This window comes from Chrysemys picta, chromosome 3 (genome assembly GCF_011386835.1).
Source record: "Chrysemys picta bellii isolate R12L10 chromosome 3, ASM1138683v2, whole genome shotgun sequence".
NCBI classification, from domain to species: Eukaryota; Metazoa; Chordata; order Testudines; family Emydidae; genus Chrysemys; species Chrysemys picta.
Genome location: NC_088793.1, coordinates 97,878,938 through 97,903,750, shown reverse-complemented (window position 1 = coordinate 97,903,750; position 24,813 = coordinate 97,878,938). Strand labels below are relative to the sequence as shown.

The window sequence follows — 24,813 nt, the reverse complement described above, 5'->3', positions numbered from 1 at the left end:
GTGGTGGTTATATGAGGGGGAGAGTCCCAAACATGAGCCATTCTTTTTGGGTGACAGATCTGAGGAACTGTTCCAAATTGAGGTGTCATTAGAAGAGGTTTTGGAACAAATTGATAAACTAAACAGTAATAAGCCTCCAGGACCTGATGGTATTCACCAAGAGTTCTGAAGGAAATCAAATGTGAAATTGCAGGACTACTAACTGTCAGCTGTAACCTATCATTTAAATCAGCTTCTGTACCAAATGACTGGAGGATAGCTAATGTGACGCCAATTTTTAAAAAGGGCTCCAGAGATGACCCTGGCAACTACCGGCCAGTAAGCCTCACTTCAGTACTGGGCACATTGGTTGAAACTATCGTAAAGAACAAAATTGTCAGATATATAGATGAACATAATATGTTGGGAAATAGTCAACATGGTTTTTGTAAAGGAAAATCATGCCTCACCAATCTACTAGAATTCTTTGGGGGGGGTCAACAAGCATGCGGACAAAGGAGATCCAGTGGATATAGTGTATTTAGATTTTCAGAAAGCCTTTGACAAGGTCTCTCACCAAAGGCTCTTAAGCAAAATAAGCAGTCATGGGATAAGGGAGGGAAGGTTCTCTTATGGATTGGTAACTGGTTAAAAGATAGGAATCAAAGGGTAGGAATAAATGGTCAGTTTTCAGAATGGAGAGAGGTAAATAGTGGTGTCCCCCAGGGATCTGTACTGGGCCCAGTCCTATTTAACATATTCATAAATGATCTGGAAAAAGGGGTAAAAAGTGAGGTAGCAAAATTTGCAGATGATACAAAATTACTCAAGATAATTAAGTCCCAGGCAGACTGCGAAGAGCTACAAAAGGATCTCATAAAACTGGGTGACTGGGCAACAAAATGGCAGATGAAATTTAATGTTGATAAATGCAAAATAATGCACATTGGAAAACATAATCCTAACCATACATATGCAATAATGAGGTCTAAATTAGCTGTTACCCCTCAAGAAAGAGATCTTGGAGTCATTGTGGATAGTTCTCTGAAATCATCACTCAATGTGCAGCAGCAGTCAAAAAAGCAAACAGAATGTTGGGAATCATCAAGAAAGGCAGGGCCGGCTCCAGGGTTTTGGCCGTCCCAAGCAGCCAAAAAAAAAAAAAGCCGCGATCGCGATCTGTGGCGGCAATTCGGCGGGAGGTCCTTTGCTCCCAGCGGGAGTGAGGGACCGTCCGCCGAATTGCCACTGAATATCTGGATGTGCCGCCCCTCTCCAGAGTGGCCGCCCCAAGCACCTGCTTGCCAGGCTGGTGCCTGGAGCCGACCCTGAAGAAAGGGATAGATAATCAGATAGAAAATATCATATTGCCTCTATATAAATGCATGGTACTCCCACACCTTGAATACTGCGTGCAGATGTGGCCACCCCATCTCAAAAAAAATATATTGGAATTGGAAAAGGTTCAGAAAAGGGCAACAAAAATGATTAGGGGTATAGAACGGCTTCTGTATGAGGAGAGATTAATAAGACTGGGACTTTTCAGCTTGGAAAAGAGGCGACAAAGGGGGGATATGATAGAGGTCTATAAAATCATGAGTGGTATAGAGAAAGTAAATAAGGAAGTGTTATTTACTACTTCTCATAATACAAGAACAAGGGGGTACCAAATGAAATTAATAGGTAGCAGGTTTAAAACAAACACAAGAAAGTATTTTTTCATGCAACACACTGTCAACCTCTGGAACTCCTTGCCAGAGGGTGTTGTGAAGGCCAATACTATAACAGTGTTCAAAAGGGAGCTAGATAGATTCATGGAAGATAGGTCCATCAATGGCTATTAGCCAGGATGGGCAGGAATGGTATCCCCTAGCCTCTGTTTGCCAGAAGCTGGGATTGAGTGACAGGGCATGGATCACTTGATGATAACCGGTCTGTTCATTCCCTGTGGGGTACCTGCCATTGGCCACTGTCAGAGGACAGGATACTGGGCGTGATGGACCTTTGGTCTGACCCAGTATGGCAGTTCTTATGTTCGCTGATGCTAATTAAATCATAAATTAGCTTATGTACTAATGTTTCCAGTTCTTCTTGTTTATTCCCCATACTCCCTGCATTTGTTGTATAGACATCTAAAGTGCTGAGCGGATTCCCCCACTGATTTCCCTCTTGTTGCTCCTATGTCCCCATTGTAATCAAACTCAGAAGGAAGAAAAAGAGGTATTTTTATTGTTGTTTTTATTTATATATACTTGGGAGATACTCAGATACAAAGTGATATGGGCCACATAATGCTTGGATATGTAGACAAATCTACATAATATACACAAGAATAAATAAATATTTGAATCATCTTTAGTAAATTAGAATGGCACTGTTTCTATTTTTACCAAATATGTTAGGACTTTGTCAATGAAATACTTGCTTTTTTATTCAAAGCGTACATTAAATAATTACATATGGAATTATCTCTAGCAGAGGAGAACAGTTTGGCAGTGTCTCTCTACCTTTACCAATTGCATTAGGAGTTTGCTAATGAAATGTAATTATGATTTTGCTATACTTGAAATGCAAATCAAGGAAATGAACAAAGGAAAATCCAGTTGTTGTCATCCTGCTGCTGCATCTGAAGGCGTCTGGCATCACTGTCTCCTCACGCTAGTCTTCCTTAAAAAGAAGAATAAATAATTGATCAGAATCTATTGTTTCCCTGGAATGAATTTTGAACGAAAATTGTCCACATCTACTGCAACCTAATCCTCCTGTTTGCCCTGTAATCCGATACTGCCATGTACAGCTAAGGAGAACTGCAACTGTGCCTCAAGGCCTGGGCGTGGTTCTTGTCGTTTAATCTCTTTTCTTTTCTCTTCCCTTTGCTGCTTCCTCCCTCCCCCACCCCCTCTCCGAGGCCCAGTGAGGTCAGCTCACGAATATTGCTGCATTTCTCTGAGATACTCTGGCACAGCTTGGTACCTCGTGTGTGTATGCATTTTACCAGCCCGGCAGCAGACAAAGTGGCGGTGAGTAATGAGACTTCCTTACAGTAGAGCCATTGTTGGTGTTGGGTTTTTGTTTGTTTGTTTGTTTGTTTGTTGGGGTTTTTTCGTTGTTTTTTTTTTAAATAATGTTCAATACGATTAAAACTCAACACATTGTAAATCATTTAGGGTAACCCTGCGAAAACGCCCTCTTCCTTCTGCATCCTAAAATCGGGACAAAAGCCAGAAGCACCCGCAAGCTTTGATAAACACTTGCAATGTGTGCAGCACATTTAAACCTACTAGAATAAGAAGGACGTGATCTGTGCTGGGAGAGTGAACAAATTAAATGGAAGCCCCTTCTGAATTCTTGGCTGCTTCTGTCTCGGGGGATTTAGTTCCACGCTGGCCGGTGAAAACTGTGAACCTCTCTCTGGTTTGCTGTTGGGGGTTGATTGTTTTCTTTTTTCTTTCTTCCTTTTTTTTTTCCGCCTTGGCAGCTGTTTCCAGCAGGAAAACCTGCAGAAACGCAACCGCGTCCTGTCACCTCTTTTGACGCCACGTGATTTTGCCTCTAGCGTGCTGGTTCTATTGCAGAGTTTGTGCAGATGGGGAATTCTTATTTGGAAATGGGTTTCGGTTGCATTAAAAAGATTCTTTAATTTGTATAGAAGCCTGCCGGTGCTGGAATTTGGGACACGAAGGATTCAAGTTATATTCCTGGCAGATCTTTGCTGAGCCTGATGACTTTGCTGCAGTGAAACTTCAAGAAGAAATCCAGGTAGCGTGTAGGGTTACAGATTTGTTGGTTTAATTTTTAGCAACACCTAAAAGTCATAGTAATTAATAAGATACTGAAATCAAGTTGATTCCACCCGTTTTCAGCGTCTATATATGCAGTTTTTGACTGCAAGAAAAAAGAGGCTTTTTCAATAAGAGAATTCTGAAAAAGAGTAGCTTAAAATTCTATCTGCAATAGGCAACTGAAATGTAAAGAAACACATTTCATGAATTGTTTTTATAAAGTAATAGATTATAGCCCCACTTCTGGCAATTAATATATTGGAACTTTCTGCCCAGTTATGTACTTTTGAACATTAATTTTCAATACTTCAACTAAAATCATTATTGTAGATGTCAATGCATGTAACAGTAATTAGTGCATCCCTGGCAATAAGCAGTGTCATAGCCTAGAGTGTGTTCCAGAGTTATCTCATTGGTACTGAATATAGAATGACCTTGCCAAATTCAGGTTTCTCTCTTTACTGTTTAATGCTTCAGCTAATTTTAGATAATTAGAAATTTACTGGGATCCCTAAGGTTTTTACTTTTGCATAAATTATCACTATAAATAAAAGTTGAATAAAGGCTATTAAATACATTTTGTTGATCACAGTGATCATTTTCAGATTATACTAAGAAATATCTTTGTAAGGTTGCACCCAATAAATACCCTTTTTATAATCGATTGTGACCATGGAAACTATCACTTTTCTAATATGGAAAAAAGTTGCCAACTGAGCGTAATTTGGTAACCACAGCAACAGTCTGGAGTAGTCTAAATGTGTTCTCTGCTTCCTAGCCTTTTAAATATAAAGATGGGTAAAATTGGCCAGATAGACTTCTCATAATGAATAAATGTAATAATCAGAGGGAAAAGTAAACTTTCACATATGAATCTTAAGAACTAGTGATATAGTGCCTCCGGACAACAAATTAATTACAAATCTGGGTTCAGAGGTTAATTTAGTAATATGAATAACAATAACCTACACCATTGTTTAAGGGCGGGGCTAGTAACGACTCCTCCGTTTAAATGGTCTAATCCTTCGTACTACTGGGAGATCCCCGTTAGAGCTAAAGGAACATCTGGTTTTATTTTCACGTGTGCAACCCCCAAAAGCATAAAATACTCCCTTCTCCTCCCCTCCTGCCAATGTCCTTTTTGACAGCTTGGTGAGTGCTTTCTAGCAGCATAGAGCTACATTAGCATCTCTAACTATACACACGGAACAACGGTGGACAAAGCAAGGAAGATGTGTACGAGACAAGTACCACTTGCCATTCTTCATTGAAGGGGGAACCACGAGTTCTGACATCAGCAGAAAAAAATCTCCCCTAGAGACATAAAGGAGCCAGGGTCTGATCTCAGCTACACCAGAGTTACTCAAATGATTTCAACAGAGTTACTCCGAATTTACAAGGGTGTAAAGGAGACCAGACTTTGGCTGGCCACCCCAGACTGCGATGACTGCAAAGAACACCATTTTTAAACTTGCTAGGGATTGAAATCGAGCGCCCGAGTTTATAGCTGTGTGGAGTTGGCTTGGAACAAAGCGCTCAGCTTCTGGCCTCCAGGCGCCTTCCCTCTCCAGCAGCAACGCGGCCCCTAACGAATAGCTTGGAGGGAGCGGGCAGTATTTACATACACCCCGCGGGCTGAGCTCCCTCCCTAGCGCGGGGGCTGGGCGCGTGCTGCCCCGCGGGGCTCCGGGCCTGGGTTTCCAGCTGCGGGTGTGCCGCGCTCAGTCCGGTGCGAGCACTGAGCGTGTGCGCCTCTCTCTGCCCCCCGTTCTCTTCTCTATGCAGCTCTTTCCCCAGCTCCCAGGGAGGAGGCGGAGGAGGATGCCCCGGTTGCCGGCCGCCAGTGAGGCTCCCCGGCGCTAGCAAGCAGCGATGAACCAGCCGCCTGCCGGGGGCGCTGCAGCTGCTTCCGAGCCTCGCCAGCATCCGGAGGGGAGCAGCAGCAGAAAGCAGCAGCAGCAGCGAGCGTCCTCTCCGGCAGGCCCCAGGGACAGCCGCCCCGCCGCCACCCCCCCGCGAGCCGCCGCGGCCGCCTCCAAAGGCAGCTGGGCGCGGCCGCCGCCGGGGCAGAGAGGCGGCCGGGGCCGGGGGGACAAGCCGCCGCCCGCGCTGCTGCGGGGCGCGGCGCTGCCGGGAGCTGTCCAGCCCGCGGCTGGTGCTGAAGCGCAGCCGCACGCGGCGGGGGCAGCCGCAGCCGCAGCCTCCCGGGCGCCGGAGCCGCCTCCCCCCGCCACGGAGCCAGCCGGCGAGGAGCCGCCGCCCGCGGGAGGAGGGGGAGGAGGAGCGGGCGAGCGGGAGGGGGCAGCCGCGCTGCAGCCGCCGCCCAGGAACTGGAGGGGCAAAGCGGGGCGGGCTCCGCAGAGGGGAGGTGGGGAGGCGGCCCCGGCCCCTCCATCTTCCTGTGGCGCAGGCAAGGGCCGGGCGGCGGGCGGCGGCGGGTGCTGGCAGGAGGGATGCCTGCAGACTGAGCTCATCCAGTTCCACCTGCGGCGGGGGCTGGCGGCCGCGGCCCAGATGCAAACCAAGGGCGGCAACCACAGCACCGCCGCCGCCCCGGCCGAGGCGCCCCTGGCCTCCACCCCCTCGCCCATGGCGGCGGCCGGGCCCGAGGGGCTGCAGCAGGGCGCTGGGGGCGGCGGGAGCCCGAGTCCGCCCCAGCAAGAGGAGCTGCAGGAGGAGATGGAGAGACTGCGGGAGGAGAACGAGACCCTCAAGGTGAGCGGGGGATGGGCGATGGGAGCGAGATTCCCCCTTTATTCCCCTAGGGAGGAGGAGGAGGATGGCTACAAGGGTGTGAACCCCGCCTCGGGGCAGGTGGGGGTGGAAATGGGCAATGCCTGGCTTCCCCACCCCCTCACACACACACCGGCAAATGGGGAGCTAGACAGGGGCCTAGCACATGGCATCCACCCCCGGCAGAGGTGGAGGGTGGGGCTGAGAAGATTCCTCTGGGGAGATTTGTGAGCTGAGCTGGGAAGGGGTAAGGCCTGTCACCCACACCCTTCCTGGGGAGTGATGGGGGGAGGGAGTAGAAGGGGAGAGAGCTGGTTAGCCAACCCCTTCTGCTGCTTCACAGCTGTGGGTGGGCAGAATGCTGCACAGCAGATACAAAGCATCATGGGCTAGATTTCTGCTTGTTTCCTATTTTTTCTGCTAGCTCATGAGAGGGAGGATTTATAATCCTATCAATATAATACAAGGGCAATAATGTGTTTTATTTCATAGTATCTCTTTTACTGCCCTCCATTTCTCCCATTTGTCTTATTTTTTAATGGGCATGGAGGGAGAAGACCTGTTTCCCAGCTCCATTGTAGCCACATTTCCCTATGTTTTATCTGTGTATCTCTGATATTTATTTTCTTGGTTCATCTGTTTGTGTTCTCCTGTGCCTGACTGGGTGTCAGAATGAGATAGATGAGTTGAGGACTGAGATGGATGAGATGAGGGACAGTTTCTTCGAGGAGGATGCTTGTCAGCTGCAGGAAATGCGTCATGAACTGGAGAGAGCCAACAAGAATTGCCGAATCCTACAGTACCGGCTCCGCAAGGCTGAGCGCAAGAGGCTCCGCTATGCACAGACTGGGGAGATCGATGGAGAGCTCCTGCGCAGCATGGAGCAGGACCTCAAGGTACAGAAGCACTTAGTCTCAGTGTGTGGGTGGGTAGATGAAGAAGGAGAGAACTGAGTGCTGAGGCAAAATGGTGCTCCCATATCCTAGTCTCTGACTCAGACATTCTGCTCCGTACCAGTTTGAAACACACATCTTCTAGACTATGCAGGGAGCACAGGGTATAGGAGGCCAGACTTACCCTTTGGTTTGGGGGGCAGAATTTTAAGGGCCATGTTTTGGGCTTCAGACATGTCTTTTATTCAGACTTTACTGAATCCAATTCTTGTTGAAGTCATCAGGAATTTGAGTAATTTCCCTGAGTGATTACATTCGGACCTTTTTAGGTCATTACAAACAAAACAGCTTACACCCTATGGGCCAGTTTTTGTAACCCAATTGAATAGTCCCATTGACTCCAGTGGAACCATTAGAGTATTTACTTAGGCTTCACTGAGATTATTTTTATGAGTAAGTTGTTCATAGGGTGAAATCATGCCTCCACTGAAGTCAATGGAAAAACTCCCATTGACTTTAGTGGGAGCCAGGATTTCAGCCATAGATCTTAATGCCAGAAGGGACCATTATGATCATCTTATCTGACCTCTTGCATAATACAAGCCATATAGTTTCACTTTCTGCCTCAAGTCCATAACTTCTGGCTGAGCTACAGCAAATATTTTAGAAAGAAAACCAATCTCTTCAAGTGATGGAGGATCCACTGGATTCATAGGTAAGTTGTTCCAATGGTTAATTGCCCTCATTGTTAAATATTCATTGGGCCAAATTTGTGCCTTATTTCTAGTCTGAATTTGTCTACCTTTAAGTTTCTATTCACCACATCTTGTTATGCCTTTAACTGCTGAATTATATATACCTCTACTGTTAGAAATCTTGTCACTGTACTTATCAACTGTGATCAAATCACCTTTATTTATGGAGATATCCCATCTCCTAGAACTGGAAGGGACCTTGAAAGGTCATTGAGTCCAGCCCCCTGCCTTCACTAGCAGGACCAAATACTTATTTTGCCCCAGATCCCTAAGTGGCCCCCTCAAGGATTGAACTCACAACCCTGGATTTAGGAGGCCAATGCTCAAACCACTGAGCTATTCCTCCCCTGCCATTAACATTCTCTTTAATAAACTAGGTACATGCTTTAGTCACTGTAAGGCAGGTTTTACAGAACTCAAATAATTCTTGTAGCTCTTTTCTGAATCCTTTTCAATGTGTCAACATCCTTTTAAAAGTGTGGACACTGGAACTGCACACGGTATTCCAATAGTGATGTTGGTAATGCCATATACAATGATAAAAACATCTTACTTCTACTGTAACTCAATATTCCCCTGCATATACATTAAAGGACCACATTTGCTGTCTTAGCCATTGCATTGCACGGCAAGCTTATGTTCAGCTGATTATCCACTATGCCCCCTAAGTCCTGTTCTGAGTTACTTCTTTCTAAAATAAAGTTCCTCATCCTACAAAGGTGACTTATATTCTAGATATTCGATCTTCCATTTAGCTATATTAAAATGCATGTTGGTCAAGTGAGCATAGCTTACCATGTGATCCAGATTGCTCCATAGAACTGACCTGCTCTTATTATTATTTGCCACTTCATCAATTTTTGTGTCATCTACAAACTTTACCAGCAATTGATTTTATGCTTTCTTCAGGATGTGTGATAAAGACATAGAATAGCACTGGGACAAAAACAGATCCCTGTAGGATCCCACTAGAAATGACCCCATTGGATGATGATTTTTAATCAGAATATTTTGCATGACTATGTGAAAAACCTTACAGAAGTCTAAATACGTTATGTCAGTATAGTTACCTTTGTCAGCCAAATAGGTAATCTTGTCAAAAAAGGCTATGAAGTGCTATTCAGCCTCAGGGTTGCAGAATCTAGGCCATATATCTGACTTTCCTGCCATGCCAGGGCTTAGAGGGCGGGTAACAGATGCTACCTGTGGAATCCCCTATGTTGAAGGACTACCCAACTGATCAATTAAGCACAAAAGTGGGGGAAAGGAGGCCAGGATCTAGTCCTTTGACTTGATGTGATTTTCACCCTATCCTGCAGTCCCTTAGCCTAGGATCTGCTAGGAATTCAGCAAAGATGGCCCCTCCCCCTCCAAGGGGTGGGTGGGTGTGTGGGTGTGTAAGTAAGGAGTGGGGCGTAGGGATGGGGAAGTCATTGAGTGAATGCTGCAACCTATTGTATCAGTACTTCACACACAGTTGTGTTTCCTGTCATGTGAGCGTGACAGGGGAGGGATAACTCAGTGGTTTGAGCATTGGCTTGCTAAACCCAGGGTTGTGAGTTCAGTCCTTAAGGGGGCCATTTAGGGAGTTAGGGATTGGTCTTGCTTTGAGCAGGGGGTTGGACTAGATGACCTCTTGAGGTCCCTTCCAACTCTGATATTCTATGATACTAGCTGCAACTGTTTTTGATAGATAAAATTCTTCTCCATTGCTTTCTATGCAATATTTTTTCTTTAGAGTTCTATGTTATATACATGAAATATAACAGAGTATTAAAAACATGTAACAAATATTGTATTGGCCATAAAAAGATAGAACTCTGAGCTCAGACTTAGGTAATGCAAGCACCGAAGAAGGATCAACTGTGTCTTCAATTTTTAAAGAAATTAACATGTCACATCTTTCAAAATGATTGTATCGAAGTCATCATAGCTGTTGTTGTTTACCTAAATATTTGATATATGTTAGTACTGTTTTAAAAGTGCCATAAAGTTATAATGTAATGTTCTGTATGGCATAATTGTGATTTACATAAGTGAAAAAAGGGATTGGGTCCTGGTACATTTCCTTAAACCTTCCTCCTGTGTCTGTGCATTTCAAAATTGAAAACAAAAACCATGAATGCTTCTATGCACTTTAAAAATGTTATACTGAATTTTAGTGTTAGACACAGGTGTCTGGTCAAAAATCTAAGGCTTATCTTATTTTTAAAATTAAAGTAATTAGCAATAATAAAGACCAGATTGTGACCAACCTTGCATGCCTAAACGGGGGAGGAAGTGAGGAGCTGTCCCCTCGTTTGTGCTTCATATGGCTGGAGAGGGTAGACCTTGCTGTTAGTCAGTGCTTCCATGGGCATTAACTGTCTGAAAGGGATATGCCTGGGTGCAGTAGGAAAGGGATCGGTGAGTGAAGGAGTTGGGAGAACTATCAAAGCAGAATTCAGTCCCTTTCAGGTACAGTTTCCAAGGATGGTGGAGTTACTGCTTCATTGTGCACACCCGGGAGTCCAGAGATGGAGTACACCTCTACCCCTATATAACGCAACCCGATCTAACATGAATTCGGATATAACGCGGTAAAGCAGCGCTCCGGCGGGGGGGGAGCTGTGCACTCTGGCGGATCAAAGCAAGTTTGATAAAACACGGTTTCACCTATAACGCGGTAAGATTTTTTGGCTCCCGAGGACAGCGTTATATCGGGGTAGAGGTGTATCTGTTTAGGGACTAATCCAACTCCCACTGAAGTCAATGGAAAGAATCTTCTTTCTGAACTTCAGTGAAAGTTAGGCTGTGTTCTTACGTAGCCAGAATCCCACTGGTTGACTCTGGCTTCCGCACATCTTTTCTACACCCCTTCTACCGAAAAAAGTCATAAGTGGTAATTCAAACAGTACTGCAAAAATACATATTTTTCATGTATTTAATTATTTATTTTTGCAAACACCATTTCATTTAGGTTGCAAAAGATGTCTCAGTAAGACTTCATCATGAGTTAGAAAATGTGGAAGAAAAACGAGCTACAACAGAAGATGAAAATGAAAAGCTAAGACAGCAGCTTATAGAAGTTGAGATTACTAAACAGGCTCTACAGAATGAACTGGAAAAAGTGAAGGAGGTTAGTGTTATTTACTGGTGATGCTTCAAAATACGTGAACTGTTTTTATTTCAACCTGAAGTTCTGAAATTACCATTGCTGAAATAACTAATATTCCATATACTTGTTGCAGTTATATGGGAGTTCTGAGGGTACAGAACTAAAGGTGGCAAATGGTCAGGTTGAATAGCTTGATTATTGAGAAGTTGTAAACAAATTGGAGGAATTAAATGGGCTGTAAATATCATTTCAAAGACATACAAAAGACAAAGACAACTGTTGTCTTGCTTTTTTCTGAAGCTGTGGGATTGTGGAGCTGTCATAGCTAAGCTGTGGGGCTCTGATTCTGCCTATGCAAGGCAGATGCCTGAGGAATGCTATAGGGAGTTTTAGTATAAATGTGCTGAATGGTGTCCTGCACACCTACTTTTGTAAGCTGGAGTATGTGCTCCCCCAGCAACTGCTGTCGGATGCTAGCAGGCATGCAGAGGAGCTAGGTCCTGGCCATGTTCCCATCCTAGCTATGTTGCCTTTGCGTTTTGGAATGCTGATGGGTGCACTAGCTGTCCTTTCAGCCTAGTGCTCAATGAAATGTTAGGTCTGTATTGTACCTGACTTGTTCACATGTGCTAGGCTGAAGAAAATGCTCTTTATCCTCTTCCCCAGCCCCTAGGTGCAAGAGCACCCCGATTTTTCTTAATAAAATAAACAGAAAAGTTTGCAAGAGCAATACATAGCGCAGCAGATTGAAAGGTAACAAAGCAAGCATTAACAAGAAAAAGTGTTTGGACTAAAAATGAATATTCCAAACAGATTTAAGAAATAACTCACCATTTCAGTATATCTATTCAGTGAATGCCATTGGTTGCCATTTTAGTGAGACTTCCCAACTGAAAGTCCAGTTGCTAGTCTGATCTTGTTAGAGACTGAAGAAATGTATTTAAGTAGCTAAGAAAGGCAGGAGATTTTCAACGTTGTAGGGTAAGTTCTATTATTTTTAGAATTTGTTTTGTTTAATTTAATAGTGGTTTCATGTACACAATACCTATCTTTTCTTTGCAGGTGTTGATACACTTGTCAAAAGAGAATAAAGTGGTGTCCATTGCCACACCCCCACAAACTTCTTTCCATTGCTTTTCCAGCTAGTAACTGGTTTGCCAAGAACATGAAAATCGGAGCCTGCTCCATCTTCCATGCTTGAGACTCTCTTTCTCTTCTGGTTTTGTTCTAGTCTTCACTGTAAAACACCACTGCTCTCAGCTGCCAGACCCATCTGCTGTATGAGACTGTGTAGTTACCTTTAGTACTTGTTGCTAGACTCAGCCTTGCTCCAAACCTTCCCCAGTTCCAGTCCATTCAGACTCCCTGGGTTGCTGTTCAGGGTTCAGCCCTACTTCTGACTCTTTTGCCCCAGTCCAGTGCTGAAGGTTATGCCATTGTTAGCTTCTACCTCACAACCTGCTTCTTCTTGGTCTTTGAATTAAGATCAAATGTGGTATCAGTTTAATATCTCATACATCATCTATTAGGGAGCTACATCTTGTACATGCAGGGGAATGAACTTAATAATTGGCCTTTGTCATCATTAGCTTCTATGATCTCCTCCTAACTCCTGGGTCTATTCTGCATTTCGAACTGTTGAAAATAGAAGGAACCATGGTGTGTTGCCTGATGAGTGGACATTAATGTTGCTCATGTCCGCAACAGCTTGCAATCAGTTTGACCTCAGAATTTAGGGAGCTGTTTTGGGATAGCATGTGATAGAACTGTGTTTTCCACTGACTGCTCCCACCTGCAGCCTGATGATGCCCTATTTAATGCACCGTGCAGATTCTTTGCTTAGCAACCTTACCACTACATATCTCCAGATGGAAGCAGGCCAGTTAAGCTGCAGTGCACAATGCAGGTTTTTCATGTGCACAGTGGGGCTTCAGCCTTTCTTTGTAGCAAATTACTACTAATTGCTTATATCTGTGCCCCATTATTAATAATTATCATTAATAGTAATATTTTTATTGCAGGGAACATATGATGCTAGATATACAGGTTCTGTAATTCATTTGGGTTCTCTAGCATATTTATTAGATTTTTTAAGCACTTCAGTTCATCATTAGATATGCAACTTGATATTAAATATATATTAGAGGTAGGGCAGTTATCACGGTCAGCAATTATATTATTATTTAAAGCTGACAAAGGCATAATAATAATGAGTAATTAGTTACTTAGGGCTACATTTTGTGTAGCCTTTATGTAGTTTCTCAGAGGTGTAGTAGAAAGTAAGGATTCCCCCATCTTGTGCAGCCACATTAGTGCTGAATTCAGTTGCAGCCAAGCACTTGGATGTATAGGTGTTGTGCCCTAGATGCTTCCTGTTGGGAGAAATAGAATAGGTGTGGAGTAGGCTGGTGGCTGGGGGGAGAATGCTAAACCCCATAAATGGGTTTCAGAAATCACTTCTCCAGTGCAAAGGTGAAGCCCTGGGAGGCATTGTGCCTTTCTGAGGTGGAGTGGTGCAACTGTGGATCATCTTCTATTATGCACTGCATGAAAACAAAGTCTAGAGGCCATGTAGTTCAGTGGGTAGGGCTCTGGACTGGGAGTCAGGAAAGCTGGCTTCTTTGTCTGGCTTTGACACTGACCTTCTGGGTAAGATTAGGCAAGTCACTTCACCTCTCTGTTTCCCCTTCAACCCTTGGTCTATTTAGGTTACAAAGTCTTTGGGATGGAGATTATTTCTTATTATGTGTTTGTACAGTGCCTAGTACAATGGGGTCCTGGTCTCAGCTGAAGCCTTTAGATGCTAATGTAATAGAAATAGTATTAAATTAGCCCATAATGTTTAGTATTTCATATGTTTGAATACATTAATTCATGTAAATATTAACTTATTAATGGAAATAATTATGGGTGAAATGGGATTACTCCATTCATATATTTGTACTATATGTGTTTCTGGTAATGGCGTCTGTAGGTATGCTTGCTTAACATTTCCGGTTATAAGATCCTGTTTTCAGTTGTTTATAGTTTTGTCCAACTTTAATGGTTAGTGCTGACATTTTCCACACTGAGGGTCTTCATAAGGCTAAATGTTGTTATTAAAAATTTCATGAAAATGGTTCATCTGTTTCTAAGAATGAAATTAAGGAAAAATATATTTTGCCATGTTAAAAAAATGTTTTACAACTGTTTAATTGACAAGATCTGGCACCTTCATGCTTTGGAACAAGGACTTGAAATGTGGCCTTTGTCATCCCCTTGAAAATCCATCCAAATTTGGCCGAGGTATAAGCCACTGAAAAATTTCAGCTCACACATGCTCGGTAAAGATTTGTTAGAGTTTGGCAGCTAAATTCTCAGATGTTTCCATTCACAGTGAGTGTGCTCCAATCCCTCACAGATCCTTTGTGTCAACTGGATTGTGCATACATCATCCGCATAGAGTGACTGAATGTGGTCCAGCCCAGGGTTCTAGGGCTGAGCAGAACTTTCCCTGTAATCATTCCTCTTGGCTGCTGGGGCTACTGTGGCACCAGAACTGGGAGCAGGGAGAGATTGTCTCTACTGTGCTTTCAGTGTCTCACCCTCCTTCCCCAACGGAGACAGGGGAATGGTGAGGCGGATTCAGACAGGGACAGGCTGATCCAGTTCTAGTCCCCATGCCCAGCAGTCCTAATCTCCCCCTTGGCATTCCGCATCCAAGTCCCAGTTTCCCCTCCCCCAGTCTCTCCCTGGACACACCCAATCTCCTTGACAGACAGTATCTGTCTCCCTCCACAACTCCTTGTTCACAGTCTCCTTGCCCAACCAGTTCCAGATGTCCCCTCTTGACTCGTCATCTGATCTACTTCCTTCCTGTCTCCCAGTCCCCAGTTATCTCCCTGTTCCTCTCTGTTCTCGTTCTGCTCCCCCTGTCATGCTGGTTCCGTCTCCCTCCCTGGACTCCTCATCCAGTCTGTCTCCCTGGCTTCTTGTCCCACTCTCCACCCTCCTTGCCTCATTGTACCAGTTCTTTTGCCCAGCTAGTCGCAGTTCTACCCTGCACCTGGGGTCTTTGTCAGATTCACCTCCCTTACCCCCATTTCCTCCTACTGGTCCCTAGTCTCAGGCTCCCCCATTCCCTGCAGTTCCTAGTCCGACCTCAGTGTTCTCCACCCCACCTGGCCCCCAGTCTCCTCTGCTCCCTGTTTATCTCACTAGCACCCAATCCCAGCTTCCCCTTCCCCCAGGTCACAGTCTCCTTGCTTAGTCAATACCAGTCTCCCCACCTCCCCTCTCCTGAGTCCTAGCCCCAGGCTCCTTGCCCAACATGTCCCAGTCTCCATCCCGGCTCCTAATCCCTGTCCTTCTTACAACTCCCAGTCACAGTTTCTTTTCCCTGCCCTTGCCACCAAGTCCCAGTCTCACCAGGCTCCTTTTCCCAGTCTACTCCCTTCCCTCCTATCTACTCCAGCTCTCATTCCCTCTGCATTCAAGTCAGGTGGCTTTCTCCCCCATGCTCCCTGTGTGCCAGCAGGCGAGTGTTACTGAGAGCACAGGGAAGAAATGTTCCCTGTTCTCAGTTCTGGTGCCTAGCCCCACTTTGATCTGGACCAGTCAACAGCAGCAAATACAGGGAAATTCAGGCTTTGTCCCTGTAACCATGCTGTGGGGATGGTTTATGTACAATCTGGTCAGCATTAGGAGCTATGAGGGGATGGCACATGCTCAGCACACATGGGATCTTCAGAGATTTTAGCTGCTAAACTCTAAGAAGTTTCTACTGAGTGTGTGAGAACTGCAGTTTTTGAGAGCATTATTAGAATTTGGCCAAATTTGGGCAGATTTCCACAGAAACAGCTAAAAGGCACATTCCTGATACAAAGGCCCTCCCTGTAATATTTCAAATCCTTGCTCCCAAGCATGAATTAGATAAGTTCATGGAAGAGGCTGGGAATGAGCGACAGGGGATGGATCACTTGATGATTACGTGTTCTGTTCATTCCCTCTGGGGCACCTGGCATTGGCCACTGTTGGAAGATAGGATACTGGGCTAGCTGGACCGGTGGTCTGACCCAGTATGGCCATTCTTATGTTCTTATGAGTGTGCTGGACCTTCTCAAAGAAAAGGTTGCCAGAATTCTTTTATATTGGCAAAACAATGTATTTTTCCTAGCCTTATTATCAGAAATGGCTGAACCATTATGTCTGAAACTTTCAAAAAAAAAAAAATTCAACCTAAAGCACACCACATAGCATGGAAAACTTCAGCATAAATAGTTTGTTTGGCAAAGATATAAGCAACTAAAAGCAAGATCTAATCATTGGAGGTGTTGGTCAATCTCCTGTTGACTTCAGTGCACAAGGAATGCAACATCAGGCCTCTGGTGGGCATGCAGTGGCCAGTATAATTGGTGGAGTGCAGGGCTTATGAGAGAGGGGAAAAGAGAGGACAATTGTACAAGGGCCCTGAGCTCAAGGGGGCCCCCAACATATCTCTTACTGGGGTGAAATGGGAGTAGGTCCCCAGCAAACAAATATTTCTCGATGGGCCTGGGTGGAGCTGATATGGAAAATTTTGTAACCTGCTCTGTGGTTACGTTCATTTTATTTTGTTTTAGAACTGTACTTCTCACAGTTGTTTTTGGGAATATAGTCAATTTTTATAAGATGACCAGTTTACGTGGGAATATGTTCAATTGTGTAAATACTAACAACTTTAGGTCTGGTTCTGCCACCTTTGCTCATACCGAGTAGTATTTTTAACACTGCAGGTAGTCCCACTGAAATGAACAGGAGTATGTGCATAGTAAAGTACTGTTTAATGTGAGTCAGGCTGGCAGACTTGAACCAATAGTTAACAACTGTTAACTAAATACAACAGACCGCGCCCAAACAATAAACATTATGGGTTAGATTATGCCCTTGTTTGGCCTACCTGGATTTTGGGTCTAAGTCTTTTGGGGAGTGCAGCCTCTGCTCTCTAGCTGTTTACCACCCTGCAAGCAGTTGGGCAGGGAAGGGGAAAAGAGGGGCAGGGAATGGATGGGGACTTGGCCCTGCTCCTCTACTCACTGGCTAGAGTAGTTGGCCAGGCCCATGTTGGAACAAGTAAGCTGCACCCTTTCTGGAGTTCTAATAACTTACTTGTTCCTGGTACAAGATGGCAGCAGGGGAGGATTTGTGATTCTTTCAATCACAGTTTCTTCCTGGGTCTGCTCCAGGGACAGAGGGCTCAGTCTATCTCTGTAGCAAAACATCTACCAAAGATATCTCTACCTAGAGGATTTCAGTTATCAGGGCTCTCAGTCTGTTGCCTTTTATGAAAGCTTAATTAAAAATCATAATTAAGATATTTTATTTCCAAAAGGTTTGAGAAGCAAAATCAAATCCAGGATTTATTTAGCAAAATATTTCCAAAATACTCCCCAAACCTAGTGTACTGTAAGCACTGTATATACAGACTGACAGACCTCTACCCCCCACTGACTTCCACTGGAGTCCCATATGTGCAGGGCTCACATGACTGCCCCCCCCCCCCAAATATTTTTCTTTTAAAAACAATCCTGAATATGGATGTTGCTCAAAGTCTGTGGGTGTGATTCTGACACCCTTGGTCACTTTTTTATTGAGGAAACAGTGGTGTTGAAAAACAAGGTAATCCCCACAACAAAATATATTGTAGCTGTTCCCTTTAAGTCTTTTGAAAATGATGTTAATGATGTGTCACAAGCAGAAAAAAAATGTTTGAGAAGTATATACCAGTGTGATGCAAACTGAGTTTATCCAAGTGGAAATTGAACAGCCTGATGGTCATTAAAAATATGGGCTCCAAACCACTTGTAAAATAGTACTGGAATATTTTTTTCAGGCTCAAAATATGCCTTCCTACAAGGAGATTTTCATCAGAAAAATGTCTAACAGGACCTTTTCAGGGTGACAGTGCTGCCCAAGTGCTGCTTAGTGTGTTGCCATCAAATTGTCCCCAAGTTTACAAGGAATTTATATTAGCAGTTTTGCCTGTTTATCAGAAAATAATACAAATTGGCAAATATAATGAAGATAATATATGTAGGATACTTTTAAAACTGAGGGAAATGGTATACTTTAAAAGTAATTCTGTCATCACCTATGATCACCAGAATAAAATTGCCCCAGTGCATTACCTTATTAAAGGCTGCTAGCTGTTTGAACTTGAAGACATAGTAATATTGTACTGGCTTGCCTTTCTTTCCTTCCTAATGCCAGGATAATGTTGTTCTGATTTTCTTTTTTTCTTTACTTGATATGGGCAGCCCCAGGTTTCCATGTGTAGTGGTGGTGGTTGTGGTTATTTATTTATTTATTTATTTTATGATAGTGCAGAGAAGTCCCAACTGAGTTCAGGGCCTCTTTATATTAGGCAATGTACAAAAGAAAGAGACAATACCTGTCCCAGAGAGCTTACAATCAAAATAGATAAAACAGACAAAGAGTGAAAAAAGGAAATATTATTATCCCCATTTTACATATGGGGAACTAAGGCACAGAGAGAGTAAGTGATTTGCGCAGTCACACTGAAAATATGTAGCAGAACAAGGCACTGAGCACATATGTCCTGCTTCCCAATTCAGTGCATTAAGCATAAGATCAACTTTCTTTTGAATCACTTTCTCATCACTAGAGTTTCTGACGTCCATTAGAATCATTGACTCAGTGATGAATTATATTGACCCAAGTGAGGTGGCAGAGAAGTAAATCTAATCCATTTCCTTTGTGCAGGAGTAGAGGCAGCAAAACTGGTATACACAGCTGTTTATATAGGTCATGAATGGTGCAGTGGTCTTTAGTGCAGTTTGACCCTGAACATTGAGGGCTTCAAAGATTAAGACAAGGGGCTTTGAAATGACCCCAGAAGTTAAGTGGGAGCCAGTGAAGGATGAGGAGCATTGATGTCATGTGTTTTCAGCAGTTTTTCCTACTAGAGAGTTGGTCTGCTGTTTTCAGCACAAATTGGAGCTGTCATGTTGCCACTACCTTTAGGTCCAGGTACTGTGAGTCACAGTAGTCAAGTGTGGAGGCAATGAATGCATGCATCTTTGTTGCTAGGGCCTCCTCTTAAAGGAAGGATATGATTTCCTAGAAATCTGGAGGAAAAAGAGGATAGTTTATGCTATGGTTGCCACTTGAATATCCAATAGTGATGTCCAGTATTAGTGATGACTCCATTAAGGCCCCAAGGCACTGTACTAGCTTAGCAAACAGAGGAAAATATATCTAGCTCCTTAAAGTGTATCCCTATTCCCACCAGCATCACTGCAGTCTTGCTTGGCTTCAATTTGAACCAACTACCATGTGCTAATCTCTTGAAGGCATTGTGATAGCTTGTGACAGTACTGAGCACATCTCCCCAGAAGGAGGTATAGAGCTATATAGGAGTCTCAGTTGCCCTTCTTGGATTCATTGGGGACTAGTTTTCAATCTTTCACTCCCAGGTCCATATTTGGGCACTCAAATTTTAGTCTTCTAGTTGCCAACTTGACTGTTCAAATGAGAAATGTGGTGCTCTAATTTAAAAGCCCAGGTCAGAAGATGGGGCTACCCAGTTTAGCTAGTTCTACACCAGTTGTGTTACCTTTCTCATAGCTCATCTGATTTGAGTGATTTTTCTCTGCTTAACTCTCCTCAGATAATATGACCTGAATTTTTTATCTCATCCCTGTTATCGCTGTCATTTTTTGTCATATTGATTGATTCAGTTTATTACATACTGTTGTGGCCATTCTCTATGGGATTATGTAGAACCGTCTCAAAGGACATTTCTTTGGCACATTTCTATAGACCTGGTCTAGATCCTCAAAGAAACAACGCAGAGAGGGCCAGATCCATCCCCTTCATGCTGCGGCAATGACACAAAGGGGCAGAGGGCTGCTGTAAGAAGGCCACCAGGGATTCCCTTGACATAAGGGGGAATCTCTGCGTGGCATAAATTACACCACGGCTCCCCCCAACCCCAAACATAATGGTGTATTGAGGGCCTGATGGTAGGGTGATCAGATGTCCTGATTTTGTAGGGAGAGTCCCGATATTTGGGGCTTTGTCCTATATAGGTGCCTATTACCCGTCGCAGCCTATCCTGATTTTTCACACTTACTGTCTGGTCACCCTACCTGATGGGGGCATAATAGAAGTGGAGTCAGAGCACATTCTCTGTACATTTAAGACTGTAAACCCTTCATAAAGGGACCTTCTTTTTGTCATATGTCTGTATAGTGTTGGAACTCTAGGCACTACTGCAATATAAATAAATAATATTAGTAATAACCGTCCAGTGATTCTGAGCCAATGGAGCAGGCCCTGTATGGATTCCAGGGCACTCACTGGAGGATTATAGTTCCTTTAAAAATGTTTCGGTAATCTGGAAAAGTTAAATTCTGCACCAGTGTAATTTAATTTTTTTTCAAGTGTATCAAAAATTGCTCATTAACACGAAGACATTGTTTTACAGAATGAGTACACATTTCAACATAGACTTTATTTTACTGAAAATCTCTTCAAGGCCATGACGAATAATAGTTAAAAACTGTTTACCCCTCAACCCTCTGTGTTCAACTCACTCCCTCAATGCACCCTGCCCACCCAAATAAAAGCCTGGGAAAATAGATAGGGTTTGCCAGCTGCCGCTGACAGTCAAAAAACTCAAGCTTTGTCAGATCAAAGGAGGAGTTGTCATGGCTTTCATGTCATTTATTGTATCCATGGCCACTGCTATCTTTAGGACTTCTTTCTCCTGGTCTCAAGTTCAACTCTTCAGTGAACACACATTGCTAGGTCAGATTCTCCAATGCTTCTAATAAGCATAGAGCGGCACAGAACAAGGGGCTAATAAATGATGTGCTAGGTCCCAAGTAAGAAGCCTTGAAGTTCCCTTTGTTTTGCACATGGAATTTGCCAGTGTATTTTTCAGGTATCCATTTGGGTGGGGTGTGGCGGTGTCAAAGCTACCAGCATTCCTAGTCATACTCCTGCAAAGCACCACAACACTAGGTTGCTTGCCATTGCCCCATGCTGGAAAATAGGATATACTGTTCTAGAGGTAAGCTTTGTCCTGTGTTTCAGCAGTATCCTGCTAACAGTGCTAGGAATAAGAAGCATATTGCAATACGGATGTGTGCTGTGAGGCATGTCTTAGTCCTTCTGGGAGTATGTCTGTGCAATTTCAAATGCAAAATCAGGTGAAAGAAATTGGCAGGACCTCAATCAGTAATGCAGATGAGCAGCAGGCATCTAATCCAAGTTTTGACCATTACTATATAAAGGAATTATTATGTTAACTGTATTACAGATCAACAACTTGCTCATTTGTAATTTCCTCAAAATTACCCTTTTTTAGGTTGTTAACCTCCATTAGTAAGTCACACAATGCTTGCAAAATGAGGTAAGCTGATTGAACCTAAGATAGCTGTACATACTCGTTCTCAATAAGGTATAGCCAAATGACACAGAACACTAGTGACATATGGTGGAATGTGCTAATCTAGCAAGGGTCTCCGGCTTTATGATAACAGTTTGAGTCTTTGGCTGGTGCAGAAATCATAGTCCTTTCTTTTGTAGTTGCTGAAAAAAAAATCTCCCTTTCAAAGGTGAGTTAACACAGTTTATAGTTTCTGTTGCACACAACTGATAATGTAATTTGCATTAATTTCCAATGCACTCAATAAAAAACAAGAGTTTGTGGAGTATGATGAGGACATTGGTTATAATATTGGGGCTCTTTAGTTGGGATGTACTCTGAGGTCCACAACGTCAATGACTCATTCTGCACCTGTCAGAGAGTAGGCCTCTGTTCTGGAGGGGGAGTAGGTTATATCTGTTAGACAGAGATACTACAGAGATCATTGTGGACACATTACCCAAGCCAACCTTCATCACAGCCAACATGTACAGGCGGGTAGAAGTTGGTACTATCCTACCATTATGGCATTTTTCCTAATGCACTGAGCTTTTTGTAAAGTGGTCTGCAACCACGGTTACTGTTTTGTGTGAAGTAGCTATTTATGTGTGAATGTGCTAGGAATTAAAAATCAGCTTAAGCAAATATCTTACATGTAGCCTGACTGACTGACTGGCTCTTTCTTTCTTTCTTTCTTTCTTTCTTTCTTTCTTTCTTTCTTTCTTTCTTTCTTTCTTTCTTTCTTTCTTTCTTTCTTTCGGTCGGTGCAAGAGTGAATGGTGAATACTGCATGCAAAACGGCTTCTCTGGTTACACTGTAGTGTAATATTGCATATAAGTAATTATACAGAATTACGCATACACCTCTGTAGTGATTCTGCATTCATTACTAGCATGATATCTGTACCTTCTAAGCAATTCGCCATTCACTTCTGATTTTATTTGTAAACTGTACTTGTGATACTGACTGCAGAACTACATGACACAGCCCACCTTTCTTCTTTTAGTGCATTGTGATTGAGTATGTGCAGTTAAATTATGTATTTGTAGTATATGTCATTGAACATTACATAGAGTCACTGAGGGTATGTCTACACAGCAAAGAAACTCGGGCTCACGGGGCTTAGGCTGCAGGATTGATTGTTTCATTGCTGTGTAGAACTTTGGGCTAGAACCTGAACTCTGGGACCCTCCCATCCTGCAGAATCCCAGGCTCCAGCCCAAGCCCAGGAGTCTACACAACGATGAAACAACCCCGCAGCCGAAGCCCCGTGAGCCTGTCAGCTGGCAAGGGCCAGACGTGGATTTTTCTTTGCTGTGTAGAAATACTGTGGGTTTGCATCAGTAATTGGTCAGACCTCTCCTATGAATTCAGTGGAATCAACACTAGTTTGGGGTATGAAGCTGCAGGCAGGATTTTTGGTGTTTGTTCATTGCCAGCTAGAGGCTTGTTTTCCACTTGTCACAGTATTCACTGCATCAGGAACCAGAAAACTCTTGACATTTTCAGTGTCTTAGTAGATCCAGGTCCTTGTAATGTTCTGTAATCAGAGTGCCAAACGCTGCATCCATTGTTAAGAAGTAACAAAGTAAGTTTAGCCTATTGGACCAATTTTTAAAAAATAAATAAGTCTTTATTTCTGTGGAGATGCTTTTATATATTATGTGAAAAATTTCCCATCAGTAGTGATGGCAGCACATATGGAGGTATGGTAGAGAAACCTGTGGATAACCTTTCCATATTGCCTTATTTGATCATAATGGTATCATTGTATTAATGAATTTAGCTATTTCAACATTAAACCCAGTTTAGGATGATAATTATATGATATGGATGCTTGTTTAGGTCATAGATGAGTGCTTGCATTTAGACGATATTTGCTGTGCACCTGCTCCCATCACTGTTGCCTGTAACAGGGACAGGTGTGCATACATCTAGAGTGTGACTGATGATGACCATCATGGCAACCTAATTACCAGGAGCATATGGTGTTACAGGCTTGACTAAACCTTTTTAATTTTGACTGGTACTAGTAGTTTGGATTTCCAATGAAATGATTTATTAGAGACAGTGCACTAGTGGCAATGTGCTAGGCCAGGGGTCGGCAACCTTTCAGGAGTGGTGTGCCAAGTCTTCATTTATTCACTCTAATATAAGGTTTTGTGTGCCAGTAATACATTTTAACGTTTTTAGAAGGTCTCTTTCTATAAGTCTATAATATATCACTAAACCATTGTTGTATGTAAAGTAAATAAGGTTTATAAAATGTTTAAGAAGCTTCATTTAAAATTAAATTAAAACACAGAGCCCCCCCAGACCGGTCGCCAGGACCCGGGCAGTGTGAGTGCCACTGAAAATCAGCTTGCGTGCTGCCTTCAGCACCCGGGCCATAGGTTGCCTACTCCTGTGCTAGGCTCTGTTTTGAACGTCTTCTTCTTTCGTATGGTTTGGGTAGGTAGCAGCAACTACAAATTTATATCTAAGTTTGATAGCCAGCACATTGTCTTCAGGCCCCCAGCAAAAGAACAAAGGGGACATTCAGATGTGATGTGCTCTGTGGTTTGTGCCTGGTGACCACAGTCACATACAGGTGTTTGCCTCATTTTCCACTTGAAGAGGGTTTATCCACATCTCCTATGAGATGTCCTGATGCGATTCAATCTGCACCAGTCTTTCCGACATAAAATCCGGTGGTTCCTCAACAGGATCAATGACGAGCTGTTTGTTTTGAGCGGTCAAAGTGCTCCATGTGACTCTCCACTGAGCCTCAGCATCAAAGTTGAGTGTAAGGTAAGGATCTTGATACGGTTCCATAGAGGGTTGCAGGATTTTCCCTGAGGGGTGGGAAACCCAAGTCCAGTGATGTTGCAGGCACATACCATTCGTCAGACCAATGGGGAAATTTTTTTCTTGTTGGTTGACCACTAATGTGTTTCCCTTATAGTGCACCATCTACAGTGAGAAGTAGCAGTGGTATGGTGACCACATTAGGAGTGAAGTGACCAGTGATAGCTCATATGTTTTGTGCTAAGCTCTTTCTCTGGTTGTCTTGGTGCATCTGCTATCTTCTAGGCCGGCTATTGCATATCTGTGTACTTTTTTTACGCTGAAGGGGGAATTAATTAGCGCAGGCAAGTTAATATGATATACTTTGCATCAGTA

The 24,813-nt window shown here is 43.5% G+C and overlaps 1 protein-coding gene across 3 annotated transcripts in view; it reads left to right on the top strand.

Annotated features, from left to right (window-relative positions):
- The first annotated feature begins 2,864 nt into the window (after nt 1–2,864).
- The window catches only part of MTCL3 (MTCL family member 3), a 73,613-nt gene continuing 51,664 nt past the window's right edge, over nt 2,865–24,813 (top strand). For all 3 annotated transcript variants that reach the window (XR_010599631.1, XM_042848059.2, XM_042848056.2), the window contains exons 1-5: nt 2,865–2,999; nt 3,629–3,738; nt 5,547–6,476; nt 7,166–7,390; nt 11,102–11,260. Coding sequence is in view for 2 of the 3 variants with exons in the window: in XM_042848059.2 (XP_042703993.2) it covers nt 5,634–6,476; nt 7,166–7,390; nt 11,102–11,260 (1,227 nt within the window). In the remaining variant the exon portion in view is untranslated. The remainder of the gene's footprint in view (nt 3,000–3,628; nt 3,739–5,546; nt 6,477–7,165; nt 7,391–11,101; nt 11,261–24,813) is intronic.